Here is a 23,928-nt window from a genome sequence, read left to right as displayed (position 1 = left end):
CAGGACTTCTTTTTTAATACTATACATTCTTTAGAGTCCATCTCAAATCTAAACAACTTACACATGTTGATTCATTACCTATAAAGGAAGAGCCTTATTTCCTACACTATCATACGAATACTAATAGTTGGTACTTGTTATAAGGCATGACGCATATTCTATATCCTCGGGCGTCGATTAGCATTCCACTTAGCGATCGTCGATTTAGTAAACGTTGCATTCGGCACTTGTCAATAAGTATCGTGGTAGTAGTTACGAACGTAACGATGGTTGTACTTCGCCACGGACGAGGAAGGTGACAAGAATACCGGAAATTATTAAGAGGCACTTCCACTTCCCTAAAGATTAAGAAAACTAATAATAAATTATTTAATATCTGGCTTCTAGACCCTGTAAGTTAAAATTTTGAAATTTTGCAAAAAAAAACAGTTTAAAATGTAAAAAAAGAAACGAAGTGATTTTAATGGGCCAAAATTGTAGAACAGGTTCTCTTAACAAGAATCTTAACTTGCCTAGCTAAGGCGAGCCTTCCCAGCTTTCGATGAAACTTGAGTGTTCTTTAAGTTGGAATATACCACAGTTAAATAAAAAGTCAGTCAGGACCCTTATAATCTTCCTAAAAAGCCCTGTATTTTCAGGGCCCAATTGATTCGTGAAATTATCGATTTTTTGCTAAAAATACGCCATATTGTTTTATATTATTCCAAACTTATATATAGGGCACTAAAGATAACAATTCCTTAATTCTCAAAAGTTCATTTGCGGTCTAGAATTAGTAATAAAGAAATTGACAAACAAACAAGATACACCTGAAAAATATAACCACCTTGACAGCCAGTTAGAAAAGGATCGTCTCGACGTAAATTTTAGTTCCCTAGAATGTTTAACTTCTCATACCTGCACATAGCAGGTTAGGCAGAGACAACCTATGTACCTATTGTTAAGACACTTCGTTACCATTAACAAACTTCCGTTCCCCCGAGTGCCGAAATTATTTTTCAAAAAAAAATTTGGAGCGTTAACAACAAAAAAATGTAATTTTAAAATATTTTTTTTATCTACTTACTAGTCGCCCGCTACTTGGTTTGCGTGAACTTTAACACGTAATTTGAAGAATTTTCAAGAAAACATCTTTGTAATACAAATATCATTAATTCCAGGTAAAAGTGCGCGAGGCAACGTCAAACGATCCATGGGGCCCATCAAGTACACTTATGGCGGAGATCGCCGATCTCACATACAATGTGATGGCATTTACCGAAATCATGCAAATGATATGGAAAAGACTGAACGACCACGGGAAGAACTGGCGCCATGTCTACAAGGCCCTGGTTCTAATGGAGTATCTTATAAAGACCGGTAGCGAAAAGGTGGCAATGCAGTGCAGGGAAAATATATATGCCATACAGACCCTCAAAGATTTTCAGTATATGGAGGAGGGGAAGGATCAAGGTTAGTTTGGGTTTGTGACCGGAGCTTGAGGTCGTAGTGGCGCATTTGGACCGCCTCTGAGTAATGTGAATGTGTTGATTGTGGGTTTGATTCCCACTTTGCCACAACAATAACTCAGTTTCCCGCTGTTATAGATAAGGCGCTGTGACGGGTCCCGCCATTCCATACGCAAGGTTTCGGAAATTGAGTGGGATATGGAGAACACTTATTATATAACTCACTTTGAATACCGGGCTATGTAGGAAAAATGTTATCTTTATTTTTGGGTAGGAGGAGAAGCCAACTCATTAGTTTTTGAATAGAAATCATTTAAAAAGAAAAAAAAACAAACAATTTGAAATAAAAAAGTATTATGCGTATGTGCCGTTCATATTGAATTATTAATTTGGAGCAAATTAGAGAAGTTAAAGTTTAATCAAATTTAAGTTAACTTTACATTTATTTATGATTACAAGTGCTTAAAACGTAATTGACAAAATTCCAGGTTTAAATGTGCGAGAGAAAGCGAAGCAACTAGGTAATCTACTCAGAGACGAAGAACGCCTGAAGAACGAACGAGCTCGCGCCCTAAAAGCTAAACAACGATTCGCCCAAAGTGCAAGCGCTTTTGGTAGCGATGGCGCGTTGGACACACCTTCAAGTCCCACTTATCCTGCTGTAAGTTATTATAATGTAGTCCAAAAAAGTATAATTATATTTGTTTTTATTAATACTGGGTTTATTAATACTTTTGAATACGAAACAGTTTCGGTAGTAAATGTGTTTAGGTTTATTGTATATCGCAAGATAAGCATAAATTACAGTAAGATCGTTCTCAACTGTTATATTATTATCTCATGATATATAAATTTACCCATTTAAGGGCGTAATTATAGATAAATTACTCAAATAAGTTGACTGTGGTGTGTGTGATATTATGGTTATAGACTAAGGTGGCATTCGGCTGTCAGTTGACCCCATTATTATATCAAACTATCGCCAAAGAAGAGTGTGCCCCGTAAATACAGTACTGTCGACGAGTTGCGGCTGGCCTAAAGTTTCTTGTAGAAGACGGCTGTGCAGATTTGATTTTAAGATTATTCTTACTTTAGATTATTTTCTTCCTAAATGAACAATGCGCAAAAATTTAGAACGCCTTAACCCAGGGCGGTCACGACTCTGTCATACTGTAGAAGGATTCGGACGTATTAGGTTATCTTTACTTATGATTTTCTTTTCTCCCCACAGCTAAGCGGCTCCCCGGCGGAGGGAGTTTTTACGAATGGTTCCCAGGTGGTAGGTTATATAAATTATCCATCAGTTGCAGCAGTTTTTACGTGTGTATCTTTATTTAATACATGTTTCTTCTCTTCACAGCTAAGCAGCTCCCCAGCGGAGTGGACGGGTCGTGAATCAGAACTGGCTCGGCCACTCACAGCGGGCGAGGAGGAGCTGCAGCTGCAGCTGGCGCTGGCCATGTCGCGCGAGGAGGCGGAGCGCGAGGAGAGGCGGCGCCGCTCCGATGACGTGCGCCTGCAGCTCGCCATCAGCCAGTCGCAGACCGACTTCAAGTTAGTGTTTATTGTGTAATCTCTCTCTAGTCTTAGCTAAGTTCCTAGATGAGTGAACGCCCGCGGAGTGGAACTGGCCTCTAATACCTAGGTTAGTGATTGTTTTGTTCCATTACTTCTCATAGCTAAGCAGCTCACCAGACGAACATCCAGTAGATTTTTTTTTTCAGCTTTTGGCAATAAATATTTGGAAATTAATATATCAGGCCAATTGAGGCCAGTAAGGAATGGTGTAGGGGCATAAGTCTGCAACTGTAAACCCGAGAAATTATGAGTTTGATTCTCACACGAGGTAATGAAGTATTTGATATTTTCATTTCCTTGCCCTGTAAGAAAACAAAGCGCGATGTTGAGTTCCGCCACTCAACAGTCGCTATAGTCCCTCTACACTATATTTTAGTATATCCATTATATCCTGAATGTCAAAATCATGACGTGTCAAGTAACGGAACTTACTGCCGCTATTTATCTTACCAGAGCGGAGAAATAATAGTCATTTATGTTTACATCTGGGAATCGCGCTCACAACCATTACTTTTTCTGTTTTTTCACACCCGATCCCAATGTCTATCCTATATCCTATCCCGCAGGTTACAACAATTAATCCGTTCTCGACAACACATGTACTTCATGGAGGAGGTAGTGGATGCAAATCCGAAATGTTGGCTCGCGTGTATTGAATGCACCCAAAAGTAATTGAGTTAGTGCTCCCTTAACATTGTTTATAGTATTTTTGTATGTTTCTCACGTTTTTAAAGTTTTATTCTTTATTATAACTATGATTAGTATAGATTTATTATTGTCTATTGAATTTGATTATCAGTAAATTAATTAAGTATTTTCAGAAATTTAGAAAAAAACTAGTTGTGACTGAGTAGATTCTATCTTAGACATTTTAAGGAAACGCAAAATAAACAAAATTCGGAAGTTAGGAATTCTATTGGTTAGGTTGCATAAATAATAACATAATATGTAAATAGGAAAGCGGCGCGATTCAAATAACATACATTTAAGAGTACAGGCATTTAAAGTTTTTAAATTGAATAAAGAAGAAAATAAAAACATTTTCTCTTACAGTTTAATATTAATATGCAAGTATTGTATATAATTTTTAGGGAATTATGTAAACTTAGATGATATAAATTGGAGTGGCATATACAAAAATACATTACGTAAGTAAACTAATATTATGCCGTACCTACCTTGTGGTTATTTATCTAAATAAGTCGTTCTTATACAAGAAAAATTGAAGTTGAACTTTTCATAGGAAAAATTGAACTTTTCATAGGAAAGCACAACCACTTTTATTTTTCTCTTTCTTTTGGCGATGTTCTCTAAAAATAAGCGTGTGCTCTGTTACCTAACAGAACAGTTACCTAACAACGTGTCGAAAATAACAATATTGCGGGCTAACTGTGAAATTCCGAAACGACACTTGCGTATAAAATGTTTTTATTTCTAATAGACTTATACTTCCAATATAACATAATAATTCCTTGTTGGAACAAATTTTCTTGATTTTCGGAAATTTTCATTTATTCCTCTTTTCTATTTGATGATATGTTGTATTTAGAATTTAGAAAGATGTTTCATTTGATACTTACATTTATTAGGAAATTTAATTTTCATTCTAAATTGGATTAAATTTATTAGTATTCGTCATGACGACTTCAAAATAGCAATACCCTCATTAAAAAAATATTACTTAATATGAAAATAATTTCAGTAGACCAATGTTATTAACTAAAATTTGAATATTCCAGAACAACTGGCATAGAGAAGCCAAGCCAAGCAAAACCAGAACAGCAGTCCCATCTCCTGGACCTCCTGGACGTAAACCTCTCCTCCCAAGCACCTCACCCGCACCCACAACACCCCCCAGGAGCACTAGGTGGTGTTGGAGCTCTTGGGGGGGCGTCAGCTTTGGATCCCTGGGGGTTGCCGTCTCCACCAGCTCACGTGGCGGTTCAGAAACAGGTCAGTTTCGGCTGCTTTTTTTTAACTTTATAGAAATGACATTTCTCTACATCATATCCACTTTATTCTTAAACTATTAAGACTACATTTAATACTTTGTAGGTTTTAAGTAAAAAAAAAAACAACAATTAAGGTACCGGCTTCCCTACAACTATCCAATGAATCAATACTTTTTTTACAGTTTTAATTTTTATCAAATTATATTTTACCATATTCATCTGTATAATTTAAGTAAAAACATTTGAAATTAAATTACGAATGCAAATAAATAGTTTAATTTATAGAAAAGAAAATCAACAATATTAATAATTCAATAATAATAATTCAATTCATGAAAGTATGCCATTTTTTATTAATGTTTTCTTGACGTCCGTAAACCGACTTTACAGACGGCCAGTTTATTTTTTTCTATATCTTTCTGTTATTTATTTATATTTTTATTTAGTCCTTGCGTTTGGATTTTCGTCCTGTTGGTAACACAATGGTATGTGTGTGTTTTACAATCTATGCTAGTTTTGTATATTGTTTATGTGTGGGTGTCACTAAAATAGATCGGTCATTAATCAAAAATGTATATTATACATATATTATATTATACAAACACAACGTATATTTATTTATACTGCTTAGCTGAGTAGGCTTAAAACATAGTGTTTCGTTTCCCACTTTATCGAATTTTGAGAAGCGACTGCATATTATAAAATCTTTGATAATATTTATAGAAGAGAAATTTCTTTTTCTGTTTTTTTTTTTCAGTATAATTTAAGATAATTATATTATGTTTTCTGTAGAATTGAAAAAAATGTAAGTAACAACTACTAGAATATCTTTTCTAAGTTTCTTTTCTACTGTTTTCCCTTCAGGATACATCTCCAGATGCGTGGTCTTCGGTGGCGAGTCCAGCCCGGGACCCCTGGGCACCCGCGGCCCCGGCCGACCCCTGGGCACCCGTCTCACAGGTAGGAAGCTATATTCGGCGGAATACAATGCCGCGTCGTTATCAGAGGAAATTAAAATATTAAGTACGTATTTCATTTCCCTGAGTAGGACTCAAACCCTCAACTGTCGCGTTCCAGACTATGTGCGTTATAGAATTACACTTTTGTTTTTAGAGATCCATGTGTCAAAATAAAAAATGTAACTCTTATACAATCACTTTGCTATCCATCTGTCTGTCCGTCTGTCAAGAGTCTTTCTTAAGAACTGATGGACATATCTAGGTGACAAAAATATTTTTTCTTTATACATGCTTCATATTGAGTGCCAGACCTTAACACTGCGCTTTATCTTGTTATCAGAGCAAAGAAATGAAAATAATTCACACTCCTAGATGGGAATCAAACCAATTTATTTTAATAATAATAGTTTCTTCCTCTAGTTGCAGCTACAACATAGTAAGTCGCCCGTGTCCATCCTGTCATCGCCGTCGTCCTCCGAGCTGGAGCAGTTCGACGCGCTGTCGCAGAGGCGCAATAACAATGTTGAAGCGGATCCATTTGATTTGTCAGCCTTGGGTAGAGAATTCGATTTCAGTTTTTTTTATTGTATGAAAATTTTGTGAGAAATTTGTGGGAGTGGTTTCCTTTAGCTTTTCTATATGAATTAAATATTATTAATTTTCCCTAGTCTGACTGTATAAAGAATAAAATTAAATATATCACTTGTTGAATGATAGTTGAATTAATATTTAGAGATACATGCATGAAAAGAAATACTTAAATATTAAAAAATACCGTTCACAGTATCAGTACTTTAATAAAATATTAATTTCTACTGATTTTTATATTTTAATAATATAATGTAGATACTAATACTGTAAACCAAGGCTATTTGTAGTGACCAAACCTAGTGCACTAAAAGGAGTATAGTTTCATCGCCGCTTTAAATAACAAAAAATACTCTAAAATACCTATTTAATAATATTTTTACCATCCCCAGGTGACAATCTAACACCCAAGCCGACGTCACCGCCGTTAGTAGGTTCGATGCCCAACACGGGGGCAATAAAGAAGTCGCCTTCAGCCTTCCTAGGGGAGAATTCGTCACTAGTGAACTTAGAAAGATTGCTACAGCCCGCGCCCCCAGACCCGCCAGCGCCTAATCCCTTCGCAAATGAAAAGGCACCGCAACCCGTGAGCATTGTCAAATTAATGGTTTATTAGTGAGATAAGGTGCGGTGTTTAATTACGCAATGTCTCGGTTTCATGTATGCATGCATGTGGGATTATATAGGCTTTTTTCTGGCCATAAGTTGTAGGCTTGTTTTGATGTAGAGGGAAAAAATATTTGACACATTTCTATTTTCTACTGTCAAATGCTTTAGATCTATCGACTCGTGGTGTTGCTTCAATAATAATCTATACTTATAATAAAACAGTAAAAATATTTTGTCTGTGCATTTAGAACTTTTGATTGAAATGAATCGTGGGACATTTAAATAGAATAATAGAAAGCTTTTTTTTTTAAATTTCTTGTATGTCTCTCTGCCTGTCTCTTTGTATGTATAGACATGCTTATCTCCGAAAGTACTGTAACCGATTTACTTAAAACTTTCACTAATTGATGAAACAATTCAACAAATCGGTTCATTAAAAAAAAGTTATCGGTATTTGAATGAGCTGAAGGCATGAGTTTGCTTGCAAATATATTAGTACGGGCGGCGAAGAGGGGGCTTTCGAGCGTGGCAGATTAATATACTGGGGATTCCTTGTACTCGGTTACGTACTTCCAACAAATATGAGTCCCATATACATATGGCCGCCTGTCTAGGATAAAAGATCAGATTAGTAAAAAAAATTGGTCATCTGAAATTCTCGAGCGCATCAGATTAAGGTAGAATAAGTTAGTTACATACTAAATCGTGTATATTCCACTACAAAGTTGTAAAAAAAAACGTTATCTCAACATTCTCGAGCGCGGCTAATTTTTCTTTTATTATGAAGGGAATGATTCAAAGATTACTGATTACTGACGAATTCCACAAGCCAAAGTGATAAAAATTGATCGATAAAGTTTATTGCCTATATTTCTCTCTAAGTGTTTCTATTCCTCTCTCACTCTTTCTCTATTTATTACTCCTTTCATCAATGAATATGATATTTTAAAAAAATACTTAAAAAAAATGTATTAATTATTCTAGTTCTCTTTATTAAGTATTCTAGTTTCTTTTACTTTTCAATTGATTACGTTCAATGAATTAAAAAAATTGAGGCCAGTCGTGGCTCAAGGGCACAGAGTGTGACTGTAAAATCGACTGGTTGTGGGTTCAATCTCCGTTCGAGGAGATGAAATACATACATAATAATACAAATATATACATACACAACATGCCTTGCCTTTAAAATTAATGCCTTTAAAATTTGGCAGAAACTGTGGAACAGAGTGTCTTAACTTAAGGTTCCCTCTACCTACCCAGTTGTATGCGGGATACAACGTAAACCTGACTTGTTTATTTTATTTGTAAAAATGTCTTTTACATACGACCACCTCCATCATGGAAACAGTCAGATTAACATATTTACATGTTTAAGAAGACGTAGGAAATTAATGATATCAATATATGCGCTCGAGTATGTCCATGCAACAGTTTTTTTTTACATTTTTGAAAATCTATACTCCCCTCACCCCACCGAAAAAGATATGTATTATATGACATTTTTTTTTGTTATCATCTAAGCTTCGCAACCCAATAGGTCTCTATGCTCGCTCGAGCAAATCCCGAGTTAGCATTTTATTATATAGCAATCGATATCTATACTTATACTTATAATAAATCTGTATTTATTTGTGATAAATCTGTATTTTTAACTGGCTTTCAAAACAAGGAGGAGGTTCTCAATAAAAAAAAATCGATTCGATATTTAATTCATTTATTCGATTAATTATTTTGGAGTCAATTTCAATATTGGATTATTCGTTTCGATGTGGGTATGTTTTGTAATATGCAATCATTACAGTTATTTTACAAAGAATGTTATAAACCCTTATCCAAATCAATAATTTAACATTAAAGGCTGTTTTTGAACGAGAAAATTAATTTATTCATTGACATCAACACATTTGTCAACTCTGTTTATTAAATGAATAATCATGTAGTACAAGCGGGTGAAGCCACGGGTGGCCCTCTAGTATTTCATAAACGATGATGATGATGTATGATGATTGTAGGTTCGAGTCGCACTCTGGGAAAAGGGTTATTTTTTTTTCTCGCTATGGGTAGGTTAGATTAAGCGACCCATAGCGAAGGTAGTTATTATATTATTTAATCCCAATAAGCTTAGCTATATTTTACAAAAATCATACAACATTTCAGGTAAAACTATCAATTAACGAAATTAAACAACAACAAATGGGATTGAACCCCGGACTGTCGTTTACCAACGCGTCTCCAGCCTTCGGGGCACCCATCCAACCCAACCATATGGGGGTAATGCCCGCGGAACCCCTCATTCCACTTGGGGTCACAGGGGTCGCTGGTATCGCAGGGGTCGCCGGGGTCACAGGGGTCGGGAGCAGCGACCCGTGGGCGCCGGCGCGGTCGTCGTCCCCGTGGTCGCCCCCGGCTACAAGACATACGCCTAATCCGTTTCTTTCCTAGTATATAGGTAAGTGATGTGTTTTTATATTTACTTCTGTAGATAGCGGAACTTGAACCTGCGCTTCTTGGTTACCGTCCAAGGTTCCGTAGTGTCTGACTAATTATAAATAAGTATCTATCTATTTATTATCTGTTGATCAATTGAAGATCGTTTTAGTGAAGCTCTTCTAATGAGAAGAGCTTCATATATTCATACTAAATGTAGTAAGAATATATGCATTTCGTTATTATTATTTTGTTTTTATTATAGCAATAGTAAGACATATGATTTTAAATATTATTCTTTTTCCAGAGCAGCTGTAATGGCGACTTCACGCACCGCCACGCTAGTACTCGGTTCAATTCCGATTGAATACCACACATTATTATAATATTTCTTTAAATTAATATCGTTTTTCGTTAACCCTCAATTATTCTATATTATGCGTTTGAAGAAAAAACATACTTTTTTTAAATATCCCCCTTTATAGTTTTCTTCTGTTTCAATATTAATATTGAATATTTTTTTTGTTTATATACTTTATTTTGTTGTATTATCTGTATTTATAAATGACGTAATAAATTTGATATAAAAAAAGATTTTCTTATCTATGTCATTATTCTTACAAAATGTGTATGTAATGTGTTTTTAAAAATAGTGTGTAATCAATAGTCAAATCAAATTAATTGAATAATTGAATTGAAAATTATTTTTGTAATTTAGGGCTCAAATAGGAAAAAAAATCTACAATTAAAGTTACATTTATTACGTTAATTATTTATTTTCTTATTAAAATTTATATATTTTGTGACGACGATTGTGTATAATCAATTTAGTTTATTTGTTTCAATAATCATACGAGTGGTGTATTTGAACTAATTTAAACCGTACGTACCGTTATGTGGTGATAGGATTAAAAATTTAAGGTTATTAGAAAGATTTACATGTTTTATATAGACTGGCTGCGAAAATGCGTTCAGAAATACGTTTATTAATGATAAATAATGATTTACTAACGAACAATTAAAAATATGTACTTCAAATAACCATACATTGTGTATAAAGAAATAAATTAAGTTGTATTGACATCGAATTATATAATTTTTATGTGTGTATCAAATAATGATATTAATTGTTATACTTTTTTCTAGTTAAAGTATTTTTTTGGACATAGTGGGATTCGAATCCGTAACTATTTATAACCATTTTTATACACATTCTAAAAAATATATATTTTGTTTCTCATGTGTGGAATAATACTTTAAAAATTTAATTTTAATTTATTATATATCTATGTTTTTGCCTCTGACTTAATACCATTCATCCAACTGCACACTATCTAAGAGTATAATGGATTATAACAATTTTAGGTGCTACAGTTTATAAATAGCTAAACCTAACTAAAATAACAGTATTAATAAAAAAATAACTAATAAAAACTATTTCTGAACGCGCTTAGAATAGACAATAGGTGTCATAGATAATCTATGGAATGTATTTATATTGTCAAATTAACACCAATATATGATAAGTTCCACTAAAATATAAATAAAATGGCTGTTTATGGAAAAAAATAGGTTATTACTAAAATAATAATATGCAGTGCTATTATTTGTTTATAATAAAATTTAATTTCAATTTGGTTTGTTTTTTTTATTTCAGTATTAAATTATAATGTCATTTGGTTTTACAACTCAGATTATGTTCTTATAAGTTTGATTTAGTGAGAGAATAAATTGTATTTGTTATTATGACGTCATCTTTAGAATATAGTTCTTTTTTGTTTCTTTTTGCTTTTGCATTTATTGCTTTGGCTTTTTAGAACAATGTAATGTAGATTGTTTATTGAACACTTTATATTTAATATGATTATTTTAAATTTTGATATACAGTAAATAAAATTAACATATATTTAAAATATGTTACACAAAAGTATTTTTATATTTTTTCTAATATAATAGCACTGTATATCACAATGGCCGCTCTGAAATCGAGGGCCTCAGCGTGTGGAATGACAATCGTGCCTTTTAATTTAGGTTACGTTGTATTGAAACGCCGTTAGGGCGTGCCGGTTCACTGGTTACCCGGTAATATTTGGTAATCTTTGGTAATAATGGTAAACATTGTATGAAGGGACGAGTTTTTATTGATAATATCTAAATTAATATATTTATTGATTTGTTTTAAAGTAATTTTCTAATAGGATACATTTTTTTTAATTATAAAATTTTCTGATTAATTTACATTACCTTATTGAAATTTATCGTATTATTTATTTTTAGTATAGACCATATATTTTTAAATCTGTAAATCTTCTTCTCTTTCCTTATTCATATATTTTTGTAAATTTTATTTACCCTAGTCTTAAGGCAGTATAATCTATTTTTTTTAGGATGTAAGCCTTTATTTTGTACATTTTTACAGCTAATTGATTCATTTATATTCCCTTCATTTATTCAATTGACTAATCATTGCTTATAAATTAAAAACGATTTAAATACACAATAATAATAAAAAATAATTTTATTTATATATATTACTATAATGCACTTTCGCTTAAATTACATGGAATATAACATTTTTGTCCAAAAAATAAAATGAATTAATTATATCAATAAAAACTCGTGTATCTGCAATATATTATTTGAGATCGATAAACAAATGGCCGCCCGATGTAACGTTACTATTACGTAAGTCAATATTACAGTGTGTTAGATACGGCTAGATATACAGGACGTCGTTTTAGTGTATACTTATTAAATATATTATAAATATAAAAGATAATTTAATAAAAAATATTAATCTTGGGTAGTCCAAGTCTTCTAATTTACTGCAGTACGGACGAGTGTCGTGTCGTGCCCTGAAGTTAGATTTTCTGAACTAATAAGCATTGGCACCTCAGAATGAACGTAAAAAGCCTACTGCACGACTCTTCGAACGTACTTTATATTATGTAGGGCACTAGAAGTAATGTGGACTAATAAAAACACTGTTTGTATTGATTTAACTATTTTAAACACTCCGGCGTATTTTTAATGGCGTAACTCAACGTCGCGCTTTGTCTGAGTACAGTGAAGAAATTTGATTAATCATAGAAATGATATAACCAATACATAAAAACGAATATTTTTTTAATCGAAAATGTCTACCGCTAAATTTCTAAAAATTTTAAAACCTCTATTATAATTAAAATGTTCTATAATAAAAAAACGAATTTACACTACTTGAGTTTAGTAGCGTGCCCACTGGCCACTGGTATTGTGAGTTTGACTCCATTCGTGGGTTGCTTTTAATTCTTCACACCGGTAAAGGCAAAGAAAAGCGCGTTGTTAAGTTCCAGTTTTCAACTGTAGTAGATTCCCTCTGCTTTTTCTACTATATGCGGGATACAGCGTGAAGCTATAAGAAAAGTATACACTAAGAGACGGCGTGGCGGTAACTTTGATATATTATAATTAGGTTTATAGAAAATAAATTCTAAAGAGCTTTCCTTGTCGCCTCCAGCCTTTGCCTGTTTTGTTTTTGTCAGTGGTTAACGGGGACTGACTGTTTTATTATCTGTAGTTCGTAATATGTAATTTAATGATAATTAGATGCACACAGAGATATCTATTAGAGTTTAATTCAGATTAGGTCGAAATAAAATTTATATGTCAGATAAATGCTAATTGAGTTAAGTTTTTTTTAAAGTTTCTTAAATCTGTACTAATTTAGTAATATTTTGTTTCATTAAAAATATTTAGATCTTGTGGCAGTCCCCGTCTCGTCTATTCAACGAACTTGCCTTGCCTGGAATTTGAACACAATACCTTCGTTATTTACTTGCGTGTTTGCGTGTTTATATACATATATAATGTGTGTTTGTGTACATTATAATAAATGTACAAAAACTTTGGCTATGTACAGCAGTATTTGTAATCATTCACAATAAAGTAAAAGTGGATTAAGTCAACATTTTTGATTTTTTAGTTTTAGCTAAAAAAATTAGCGTAAAATGGTAATTTCCATTTCCATCCATAAATTGAAAATTATTGAGTTAAGCCATTCAGTGTGAGTTATATTGCAGTAGCGTTATATTCTCAAAAAAATTGGGAGAAAAAATGTAAGTTTGTGGAAATTTATATTGGAAATGAATTATGGAGTTAATTCGTTCAGTGAACTTTATAATTCTTAAATTTTTTTAATGTAATTTGGGAATTATGTTTTTTTTTCTTTCTGGACCATAAAATAAAGGGATTTGTTAATTTATTATTAAAATTTTTAAATTTAAAACTTTTTATTTATTAAATATTATTTCTGCTGTAATATAATTTGTTAAACAGGAATAAATAATTAATAGCTACAGATTCTTCTCCGTCAAAATTCATTCACAGTATAAATTTTCACCTACTCCCAGAATGTGAACTAAGAAAACTAAAATGATTAAGCTACTAGTATAGAATTACATTCTAAAATTCAAGTTGCTGTGAATTTCATAAATTTTGCACGATTCTAAATGAAACTAACACCCCGATGCCTTAGTGTTTTTAGATTTTTTTATTAAATATTCGGCAGAGGTAGATTCAACGTGAAATTCAGTTATATGTATATAATATGGGTACAAAATATTTAATTTTCCACTTATAACCCTTTTTTTGTGTGTGCTAGTTTTATGTATAGCCACAGTTAAAATAAACAACCGCCTATTGGAAGCAATATTTACATGTAAACTGGCAACATTTGTTTTTTTTTATTAATTTAGACCCTTTTATTATTATGATTATTTTTTGTTTTTGTTTTAATCTGTATTGTAGATAAATTATGTTGAATATATAAATTTTGATCACGCGTCGATGCTAACCTAATGTCATGTAGCTAGGGAGAACTGTAAAGATTAATGTAACTATTTAATTAAAATATATAAGTTTTGCAGTATGGCATAAGTTTTATTTATTTAGTATTATTCCCTGCGGCTTCAATCGTGCTCAAGACGAGCGAATGTGAACGCGATACGTCGTGGGTCGGATGCCCACCTATGGAAAAGAAATATGAAAATTCAGATCAAGTCTCATTCAAGTCTAACTTCAAATCACAAATTCGTTTGTATAGTATAAATAAAAGAAAGGATAAAAATAAAACACTATAATTTACAATACGATTATAATTTATTCATTAATAGTTTACAAATGTGTATCGTACAAATATTTAGGATCAGCAAGACATCAGACGGCACACGGTACGTCGATTCAAATTCGTAAAAAACTTTTAAAAAACATCGCCGAATCTTAGTAAAGGGCTTAATCCTAAAATATACTTACATTAAACTTAATTAGCTTATACCATATCGGCCAAGCTCCGTGCGAGGAGAGTTGGGACACACGGGCCGGTATTGCGTAGAGCCCAGACACTACCAGTCGGTTACGACTAGACGCCATTAATATTTATTATATGCGATCGATTTAGAATTAAAATAAATAATTGAAGCGTGTTAGAAATGTTTCCGAAGCGATTATAGCAGATCTACAGTTACACATCTTACGTTTACCTTATTCTATACGAGAGCGGCTTCCAGTCGCCGCTTGTTTTTTTTTATGAAATGTGTGGACACAATGCCCTACATTGTGGTCATTCCTCTTTTTTTTGTAATTAATTACCATTAGCAGCGGATTCAGCTCGGAATCGACTGTTTGGACGCCATCTTGTTATGCAAAATGGTGGCAGTGTTTAAAATGGCGGCGGTTGGAAGCGACTCTACAGTACGGCCGATGTGTGGCCGCCTTGAAGTTAATTCTAAACTTTTGCACTCGGGGTAAAATAATCAAGTGAAGAAAAAAAATCCAAAAATAAAATCAGCGCAGCCATTTATATCTAACGTCAGGACAGAGTTAGTTAAATTTAAATTGCAATTGACAGCAAAATAATAACAATTGATCATTTGTTCAGATGAACAAATAAATCAATTGATATTATTTAATTGTCAATTGCAACCAGAAAGGGCCCACACAACTCTTGTCCAGAGCGGCCACTCATCGACAGTGCCACATGTCAGTCCTAGTACTCCCAGTGCGTGGCGGCGGAGAGGTCCTCGCCCGCGAGGCGGAAGTTGCCGTTCTTGGCGGCGGCGAGGTAAGAAGGCGGAGAGGCGGCGCGGATGGCGAGGCGCGTTGGCTCGCGCAGCTCGAGGTGGAAGGGCTGCGGGCTGTCCGAGTCGCACGTCACCGACGCGCTGTCCGCGTGCCAGTATTTGCCGTTTTGTCCTGAGGATTGGGGGAACTATTAATAAATATTTATGAATGAATTATATTAGAACAAATATTAAAAGCATTCAATATCTAAAGCAATAATCAAATAACTTCTAAAAAAATAAAACACAATACTATTTTATCTCTTTCAAATGGAACCCACGACCATCGAATTAACAATCCTCCTCTACTCTAATTTTACTAAACTAAATAATACCTTTGAAGTAAACAGCTCCCTTGGGTCCCCTCACCACCTGTATGGTCTCGTAGTTGGCCTTATTGCACTCCAGCTTCGTCCCCTTCGGCCCCACGAACCCTTGCTCGCACTTCAACACGAGGATAGGCCTGGACAATTATTGGAGAAATATTATATTAGGAATATATGTTTCTCATTAGTTTGACAGCATATATATTTTTTTAACATTTTATTATTACGTTATATTTTTCAACTTCACGCTGTATCCCGCACACAACAGGGTACGCAGAGGGAACCTAATGTTAAGACACTCCATTCCCAATTTTCCTATTATAAAAAAACCAAATATATTAAAAACTCACCTATTAATAAGATAGAAGTAATATTTGCAATTTTCATCGATGGTATCGGAGTTCGCGTAGAGATGTCCGGAACGCTTGGTCATCAGGTACTTGCCGTTGTTGGCGCGGAAAGCGACCGCGCCGTCGCCCTGCCAGTCCAGCTCGAACAGCGCGTTTGAAGACCTAAGGGTAGGGGGTTCAAATATAGTTAGTTAGCTCTACTACTATAGTTAGTCAGTAAGAAAAACGCTTGGACACAAATTGCCCTGAACCCGAACCGTTGTGGGTTCGATTCTCACTGAGATGGATTCTTTTCATTTCCTACTTCTGGTAACAAAGCAAAGCAGAGTTCTTTAGTTCAATCACTAAAGCGCAATGTCTGGAAAATTCTGCAAAAAGTGGACTAAAATATGTATTCCAACAGGTATAAAGGATTTCTCTACGCGTTTTTATGGGAACAGCGTAGCTAATTCAAATTTATTTTTGATAACGTCGAATTTACTGATATTAGGGGTTGGATTATAGTTTTTATTATGGAACCATTATATTTTCACCGAACTTCCACCCGGGCGGGGATTGAACCCACTGTCATCGCGGGTAGAGTATTCACCTGGTCACCTGGTCATGGTCACAGCGATAGTTATTAATATTCCGCATTAAAAGACGGATTAAATATAGATAATATTGATTAATGCTGTCTTCCTTATTTTTTGCAATAAAAAATTCCAACACGGAACTTTTACATTGCCACAAAAAATATCTTTTTTATTAGTTAGGTATAAGTATTAACTCTAATACAAGGCGTATAGTAATAATAATAATTATTATTTAAAAAAAGAGAAACGAGAAAGAGGTGTGAGAACACTTCGTTACCAACTTTCCGAAAAATTTTCAAGTTGATTATTAGATTGCGTGATGAGTGGCGGAAGTCAAAGTCGAACCTAACATAATCGCGTTACCCGTCAAACGCCTACCGACTGCGCCACGACGGCCTCGACGACGACGACGAAGTTTTAAAAAATATATATTATGCTTACTTGTTATCTCCGCTAGCCTGGATACCACCACCGGTCTCCAGGGTCCAGTAGCGGTCCTGCATCGTCCTGATGTACCAGCGACGGGTTCCCCAGTCGAACTCCAGCTGGAAAGTCTCGTGGGATGAGATCTCATCTTGGTTTGCGGTTACGTCGACACCTGGACGAAAGAAATGTATTTTAGTATGTCTACAGTTACTAATAAGAGCTATTATTATAGGGAATACAAAACTACTGACAAACAAATAGTATGCATATTTAATGTATTGTTTACGCATAATTTAAAAAATAATATTAACATTATATTGTCTATTAAAATATAATAATAATATAAATTTATTTGCTCAGAATGTAGGTACAAAGTATGTTACAGATGTAATTATTAATATTTAATTATTTAGACTCCATATCCACCAGGTAGAACCATCAAGCACGCAAATATTACATTTGGTTTTATTAACATAAAATCTATAATTTTTATATTTACTTGTTATGTCACGTTTACAAAAGTAAAATCTTACAAAGCTAGATGAATTATCATCTATAAGAAATTCAGAAACAGAATAATAACATTTATCTATTAAAAATTTAGTCAATTGTTTTTTTTAATTTTATAACTTTACTTATACTTTTAAACTTTTTTTTATTTTCACACTGGATCCCGCACACATCAGGGTAGACCGTTCCTATTAAGACACTTCCGTTCCCCATTGTCCTGCGAATTCTGAAGGCAATGCCGCATTTTGCCTCGGTACCAGGGCGACAAAATTAAAATATTAAATATTTCATTCACCCGAATAGGAATCAAACCCACAACAGTCGCGATTACAGTCGCAAACAAGTGTCCCTCCACCATGACGGCCTCGTAACTTTAACTTGTATAAGTTAATTTAATAAAAAGGCGTAGTTTGTGCGCGCGTTTATCAATAACACTCGTGATACTATTTAAAATGAACGGTAGATGATAAAGAGCGAGAGTTCAGTTAAAATTCTGAAACTTCCATTGTCTTTGTGTTGCTCAATAAAATTCTCAGGCGTTTTATATTTCACATTCCAGTACACCTACATATTACTCTAGAAATTGAATAACTTCATTATAAAATTCTTTTCATTTTTAGGATTCCACGCCTTTAATGAAAAAAATAGATGAAACCTTTTCTGTATATTCGACCGGGCCCACGAGTATGCTTGCCTGGATGTGGGAATCAAACTTACGACTATCGTATTAACAATTCAAAAAAGAGTCACGTTACTATACCTATAATATGTTGCTTAAATACATTTAATTTGATAACCTACCATATCATGATGTATCAACGTAATTAAAAACTTTAGTCCAAGCCGTAATCTATCATTCGCTGCTCTTGAATAATTAATTAATTACACAAGCCCACTCGGGGAGAAAGTGCGGCGTTTAGTACCGCTACTGTCGACATATAATGTCAAAAGCGAGGAAAGGGAAGAACTGAGTGTCTCAGCACTAGGATTCAGTCACTCACTCGTGCCCCTGCGCCACGACTGGCCTGGATTTTCTTTTAATTATCTCATAATTGTATGAAACATCAAATTGCTGCACTAATTGGCGTTAAAAATCTGTTTATCACCATCAAAACTGTCGTGCTGGAGACGCGCGCGCCCGACCGGAGAAACTAGAAAGCAGATCCGCACCAGACAATACACTTTGTTTTTGTTAAGAAAATATCTTAGAGGAGATCGATGAATTCCTACGTGTGACGCGGAACAGACAATTCCTACGTTAGCTATTGGAGGGCGTGACCGCCTTATTAGTTAAATAAATCTCGTCGTATATTTAACGATTTACGTAGGTTCGAATCTACAAAATCATAACGAAGGTATGTACAAATATCTATACAATGTTTCTATCTATAATTTAAGAAATATAAATCCTTCTCTTAAAGCGTATAACAATTTTAACATGATTAATTATTATATTTATACGATGCATATAGCATAAGCACAAGCGCGGCGTTGAGTTCCGTTACTAAACTCACAACGCCTCTAGAATTAGGTGGAAAATGGGGAACGGAAGGGTATTAATGAGAACGGTGTGTTTTAACATTAGGTTCCCAGGTTCCCTCTGCCTTCCCTGTTATTTGCGGCTAAAAAACACGGTGCACATGTATCGGCCGCATTTAGGCGAGCAATTCGCTTGAGTATGCAACCTTGTAAACGTGCAACGCTTCAAATGAAGATACAATGTATGTATGTATGAAGTGCACTGCCTTTGTTTCCTATTTTGTTCCTTTAGTAGGTATATAAAATGTAGGCTATCTTGATTCAGCGACGCGGCGGCGGCGTATTACTGGAAACGCTATGGTTATGGGTTCGACTTCACTCTCAATAAACAGTCAGTCTGGACTCCAGGCAAAAAGTGTAGTGCCTAAACACTCGCTTTCCTCTGCGTATACCAATATACGAAAAAAACTGTGAACCTTTTAATTTATTTGTAAAAAAATTGTATATAAAATAAGAGCTTTACATTTGGAGTCGTCGTGGAGCAGGCAAACAACCTGTCGATTCCCACTCGTAAGTCTTAATAAGAAAGGAGTGTCTTAACACTAAGTTCCCATGTTCTCTCTGCCTACTCTGCTATGTTCGGGATGCTACATAATAAACAGCACTTATATTCTTAGAAAAATACACAAGAAATATAAGTTTTGCAAGATTTTACACAGTACCGCGGTGGTCGTACGTTGACTTTTGCCCTTAAGACTACAGCTTTGTCGTGACTTGTCAGCGACGACGTGACGACGTGACGACGCAACTTAGCACCGACTTATGAACCAGAAGTACTACAGGCACGCTATTTTGTCACGCCGCAACGCAAAATTTATGACACTTTCTAGTAAAGTTGAGCAAATGTATGAATATGTATGAGAAGTACAAATTTGATATGTTAATTTTAGTTTAAGATGTAAATTATAATATGAAACCAAATACAAATAATAAATGTTCCACTGATTAAGATGGCAGTAGTGTGCAATTCTATAAAGAGAAGTTAACAGCAATTTAAAAGTTAGCGCTAATCTCAGGAACTACTAGGTCAAAATAAAAAAATATCGTTTTCATTAGATAGTCCATTCAACGAGGGAGGCCATACTCTGTACCTGCGGCCGGAATAGAATTCTTAATTATTTCCGTTCGAATGCGCGGGCGAAGCCACAGGAAATAGCTATTACTAAACATATACAATCCTCAAGTAAGAATTGAACCCACTTTTATATATACAAAAGTATACCCTGAAATGTCAATTAACTTGTAATTGTCATTAAATTAGTACGTGCACATCGGTTTATAGCAACTTGACAGTCAGTTAAGCACTAACAGACTTGTTTGAGTACTAATACAAAACCTAGACCCTGTAGTTAAGGTCAATAAAAACACCATGACATATGTAATGTAGATATATTTAAATTTAATCATTTTGTATAGAAAAACATATAATTTGCATTAAAATCTTCAACTAATGCGGTGTTCCTGATGTTAGAAGGCACTTCTTCCATATTTGGGTATACAGATCGACATTGATTTGCATTGTATGTACAAATAAGTGTTTGTCAATCACATTCCATATAAGGGGTAAAGAATCTCAAACTATGTTAATATATGGGATCAAATACTAGTGATGCTCACGCGGAATGCCTATGAATTTTAGACATTTATTGATTTTATTATGTTGTTTTTATTTACACTGAATCACGCATATAGAAGAGCTAGTGTTAGGACATTACCATCAACACGCACCGCCCTACTTTCAAAACTTTGCACAATAAGTAGCGGAATTGAGTTGTTACTAAAAGGAGGAACCTAACAAGTAATTATTTCACCGAATGGGAACCTAATCCATAATACTTTGTTTGTTGAAATTTTAGACAAGATCGATTTTTTATAACGATTGAATATTAAAAAAGTCTAAATAAAAACTGAAAAGTAAGGAACCAAGTGTCTTAACACTAAGTTGTCTACGCACCCTGCCGGGATAATACGGGATGCAGCGTGAAACTAAAAACAACTGCCTAACCTACAGTTAAGTATAAAAGGCGTAAAGTTTCGATACTAAGAGTATAATGGTTCTGTATCCCTTGTGGAACAAAAGGCGCACACAGAGCGCCGGAACTGCAGCGCCGCGATGCATATTTCATGGTTTCAAGTTGGTATGCAGCCTTGCACTATTGTTAGGATATGCTAAACATAACAAACACATTTATAGAACATATAGATACAAATATAATTATAGAAGCCATTGTGGCGCAGTGGGCTAGCGTCGATGAGTATGTATGGGTACAATTCCCCTTGGAGAAATGTATACTACATATATTTTTTAGTCATGCTGTATGCCATATTAAGCATGGTAGGCAAAAGGAATGTGGGAACCTAGTGTTAAGACACTCCGTTCTCAATTAGACATTTCCGTTCCCCAATTGCCGCCGAATTCTTGAGCCATTGCGTGTTGGGTGGTGGAACTCAACGCCGAGCTCTGCCTGGTCACACACTTATACCCCTGAGCATGACTGGACTCAATTAAGTACCGGTAATATAGTCCTGGATATTAAGTATAGTTCTGGTATTTAAAATAATAAACCTCAGACTCAAAAAAAAAAACCATTCAGTTTACAAACACACTTATATTCAGTTCTAAACTAACATAAAGTGAACGTCGTGTTCCGATCGTCTCGTTTTATTGCTTAGTAATTATATAGCGAGCCCCCGGCCCCGGCTGGCGGTGCTGTAGACCGCAGTTGAAGAGAATTGTAGAATAAATTAGGTACCACGGGAAGTTTTACAATGGACGTTGTGTGAAGTAACTTTGTTTCTTTGAGATTTATTGTATTGTAGTGTATTTCTTAAAGATATTTTGGATATGATGATAATAACCCCAGTTATAGCGAAGGTGCACAAATGTGCGTTTGTAAACGCGATAGGTTGTGGGTTCAATTCCCATTAGTAAATGTCTTGTCATTTTTATCATTTAGTTTTTTCTGCTATTTTAGCCTCGCGGTCTTATCTCGTGGACTCGTGGAAATTAATTAGTTACATCTAAACTACTAACCAGCGATATTAGCTTATTGCAATTTACGTACTATATATGTAAATGTCTGATACCCTGAAACATTATTGATAAAAATAAACATTTGGCAATAGAGAGAATAATATATATTAAATGTTTGATAAGCCGTCCAGTTTGTAAGCAGCCTTATAGCCAACAAGTCGCAAGCAAATCGCAATTAAGTTAACCCGTCGGAAGCGGCTCTCAATAGTGCAGGTTCAATTCACGCGAAACGTAATTACAGCACTGAGACTGACTGACTCCGAGTCAGATACGGAGAGGGGAAATTACTTTTAGAGTTCACTTTATACTTTCAAAACATCATTAAGATCTTTTATTTAATTGTCTAAGAATAATGGATTTAAATATACAAGTTAGAAGTAAATATTTTTAATTTTTTACTTTCACGGCTTCGTGTTTTAAATAATTGTTATTTATTCTTGTTTTAATAGCATTGTAGCACAATATTCGGGGGATCGCTTTTTATTTGCGTGATAAAATGCAGTGTTAAAATAAGTCTGACTTTAAAGGCGACGTTTGCTGGTTCGATTCCCTCTCGGGGAAGAGAATTCTCGCTCTAGTAAACAGACTGAGCTGAACTATTTTAAACATAAATTGTACAAAGTTAAAAGACATAAAGTGATTGTTTAAGAGCCAAGGCTTTGAACGCGTAACCCTACAGTAATTATACTATATTATATCCATAATACTATGAGGTATATTACTCTTGAGTCTTTTACAGTACGATCAAGCAATTAACTAGAAAATAAGTATATGATGCACTTTAGCATCGCTTTATCGGCTGAGTGCGGGATATGGGAATTACTTTTTAATTATACAGCTTATATGAGTAGTTTTAGATAGACAGATTATAATTTTCTGTTCTTTTTTTTACTTGAACATAGCAAGGTAGATAGAGGGAACCTCGGGATCTAGTCTTGTGACACTCCCTTATGAAAAACTCATGATGTCGAGGTGGATGCCAGTGTACGAGGCGAAAGAGGTATGCAGAGACCGTAGCGGATAGCTGGCATACTTTGGCCTCTCTGGTCACCACTCCGCTAGGGATAAAACGTGGAGCTACAAGAAAACAAAATGACCTTGATCCTTACCTTGTTTAACGGAAACGTATTTCTCGTTCAATCCAGCGACGAACGCAGCCTGAGGCAAGCTATCCTCCAGAGAGAACAGCTCGTCACGAGTGACAGCAGTGGACCTGGTCTTCAGAACTGCCTTGGATCCTATGGGAGCGAGGTAAGCCCCAGCACTGTCTCGGAGCGCCAGGGCTCCCGCGTGGTACTCCGCGCTGAAGAGACACTCCGGTGTGCATGTGTCGAAAAGCTGTGGGATTAAATGAGGATTATTATTTTGATTTATTTATTTGCATTTTCCTTTTATATAGTAGGTAAAAGAACCTAGTATTAAGACAACGATAAAGTTAAGTTGATGCAAAAATGCGATAGAAGCAGCACAGAGTGATTTACCATTAATTCTTTGCTTTTGTATCGACAC

At 34.7% G+C, this 23,928-nt stretch overlaps 2 protein-coding genes across 12 annotated transcripts in view; one reads left to right on the top strand and one right to left on the bottom strand.

The window, feature by feature from the left end:
* lqf (epsin homolog lqf) overlaps positions 1 to 14,470 on the top strand; it is a 33,644-nt gene extending 19,174 nt beyond the window's left edge. For 4 of the 11 annotated variants that reach the window (XM_085198673.1, XM_085198676.1, XM_085198667.1 and 1 more), the window contains exons 3-13: positions 1,161 to 1,452; positions 1,937 to 2,109; positions 2,680 to 2,727; positions 2,809 to 3,002; positions 4,766 to 4,979; positions 5,425 to 5,463; positions 5,843 to 5,938; positions 6,358 to 6,493; positions 6,918 to 7,111; positions 9,292 to 9,583; positions 9,869 to 14,470. In XM_085198673.1, coding sequence (XP_085054799.1) covers positions 1,161 to 1,452; positions 1,937 to 2,109; positions 2,680 to 2,727; positions 2,809 to 3,002; positions 4,766 to 4,979; positions 5,425 to 5,463; positions 5,843 to 5,938; positions 6,358 to 6,493; positions 6,918 to 7,111; positions 9,292 to 9,576 — 1,671 coding nt within the window. In that variant the 3' untranslated portion in view covers positions 9,577 to 9,583; positions 9,869 to 14,470. The remainder of the gene's footprint in view (positions 1 to 1,160; positions 1,453 to 1,936; positions 2,110 to 2,679; positions 2,728 to 2,808; positions 3,003 to 4,765; positions 4,980 to 5,424; positions 5,464 to 5,842; positions 5,939 to 6,357; positions 6,494 to 6,917; positions 7,112 to 9,291; positions 9,584 to 9,868) is intronic. The other 7 variants (XM_085198678.1, XM_085198670.1, XM_085198669.1 and 4 more) reach the window with 6 other exon arrangements.
* A 211-nt stretch (positions 14,471 to 14,681) lies between these two features.
* Positions 14,682 to 23,928, bottom strand: part of sn (fascin domain-containing protein singed) — a 40,845-nt gene continuing 31,598 nt past the window's right edge. The window contains exons 6-10 of the mRNA XM_085198679.1: positions 23,529 to 23,757; positions 17,352 to 17,508; positions 16,336 to 16,497; positions 15,995 to 16,122; positions 14,682 to 15,792 (exon numbers count right to left, since the gene is read on the bottom strand). Coding sequence (XP_085054805.1) covers positions 15,587 to 15,792; positions 15,995 to 16,122; positions 16,336 to 16,497; positions 17,352 to 17,508; positions 23,529 to 23,757 — 882 coding nt within the window. The 3' untranslated portion in view covers positions 14,682 to 15,586. The remainder of the gene's footprint in view (positions 15,793 to 15,994; positions 16,123 to 16,335; positions 16,498 to 17,351; positions 17,509 to 23,528; positions 23,758 to 23,928) is intronic.

This window comes from Heliconius melpomene, chromosome 15 (assembly GCF_056956725.1).
Source record: "Heliconius melpomene rosina isolate 202511_hmr_F chromosome 15, ASM5695672v1, whole genome shotgun sequence".
NCBI lineage: Eukaryota > Metazoa > Arthropoda > Insecta > Lepidoptera > Nymphalidae > Heliconius > Heliconius melpomene.
The sequence above is the reverse complement of the archived record's forward strand: the minus strand, read 5'-3'. Positions and strand labels throughout refer to the sequence as shown.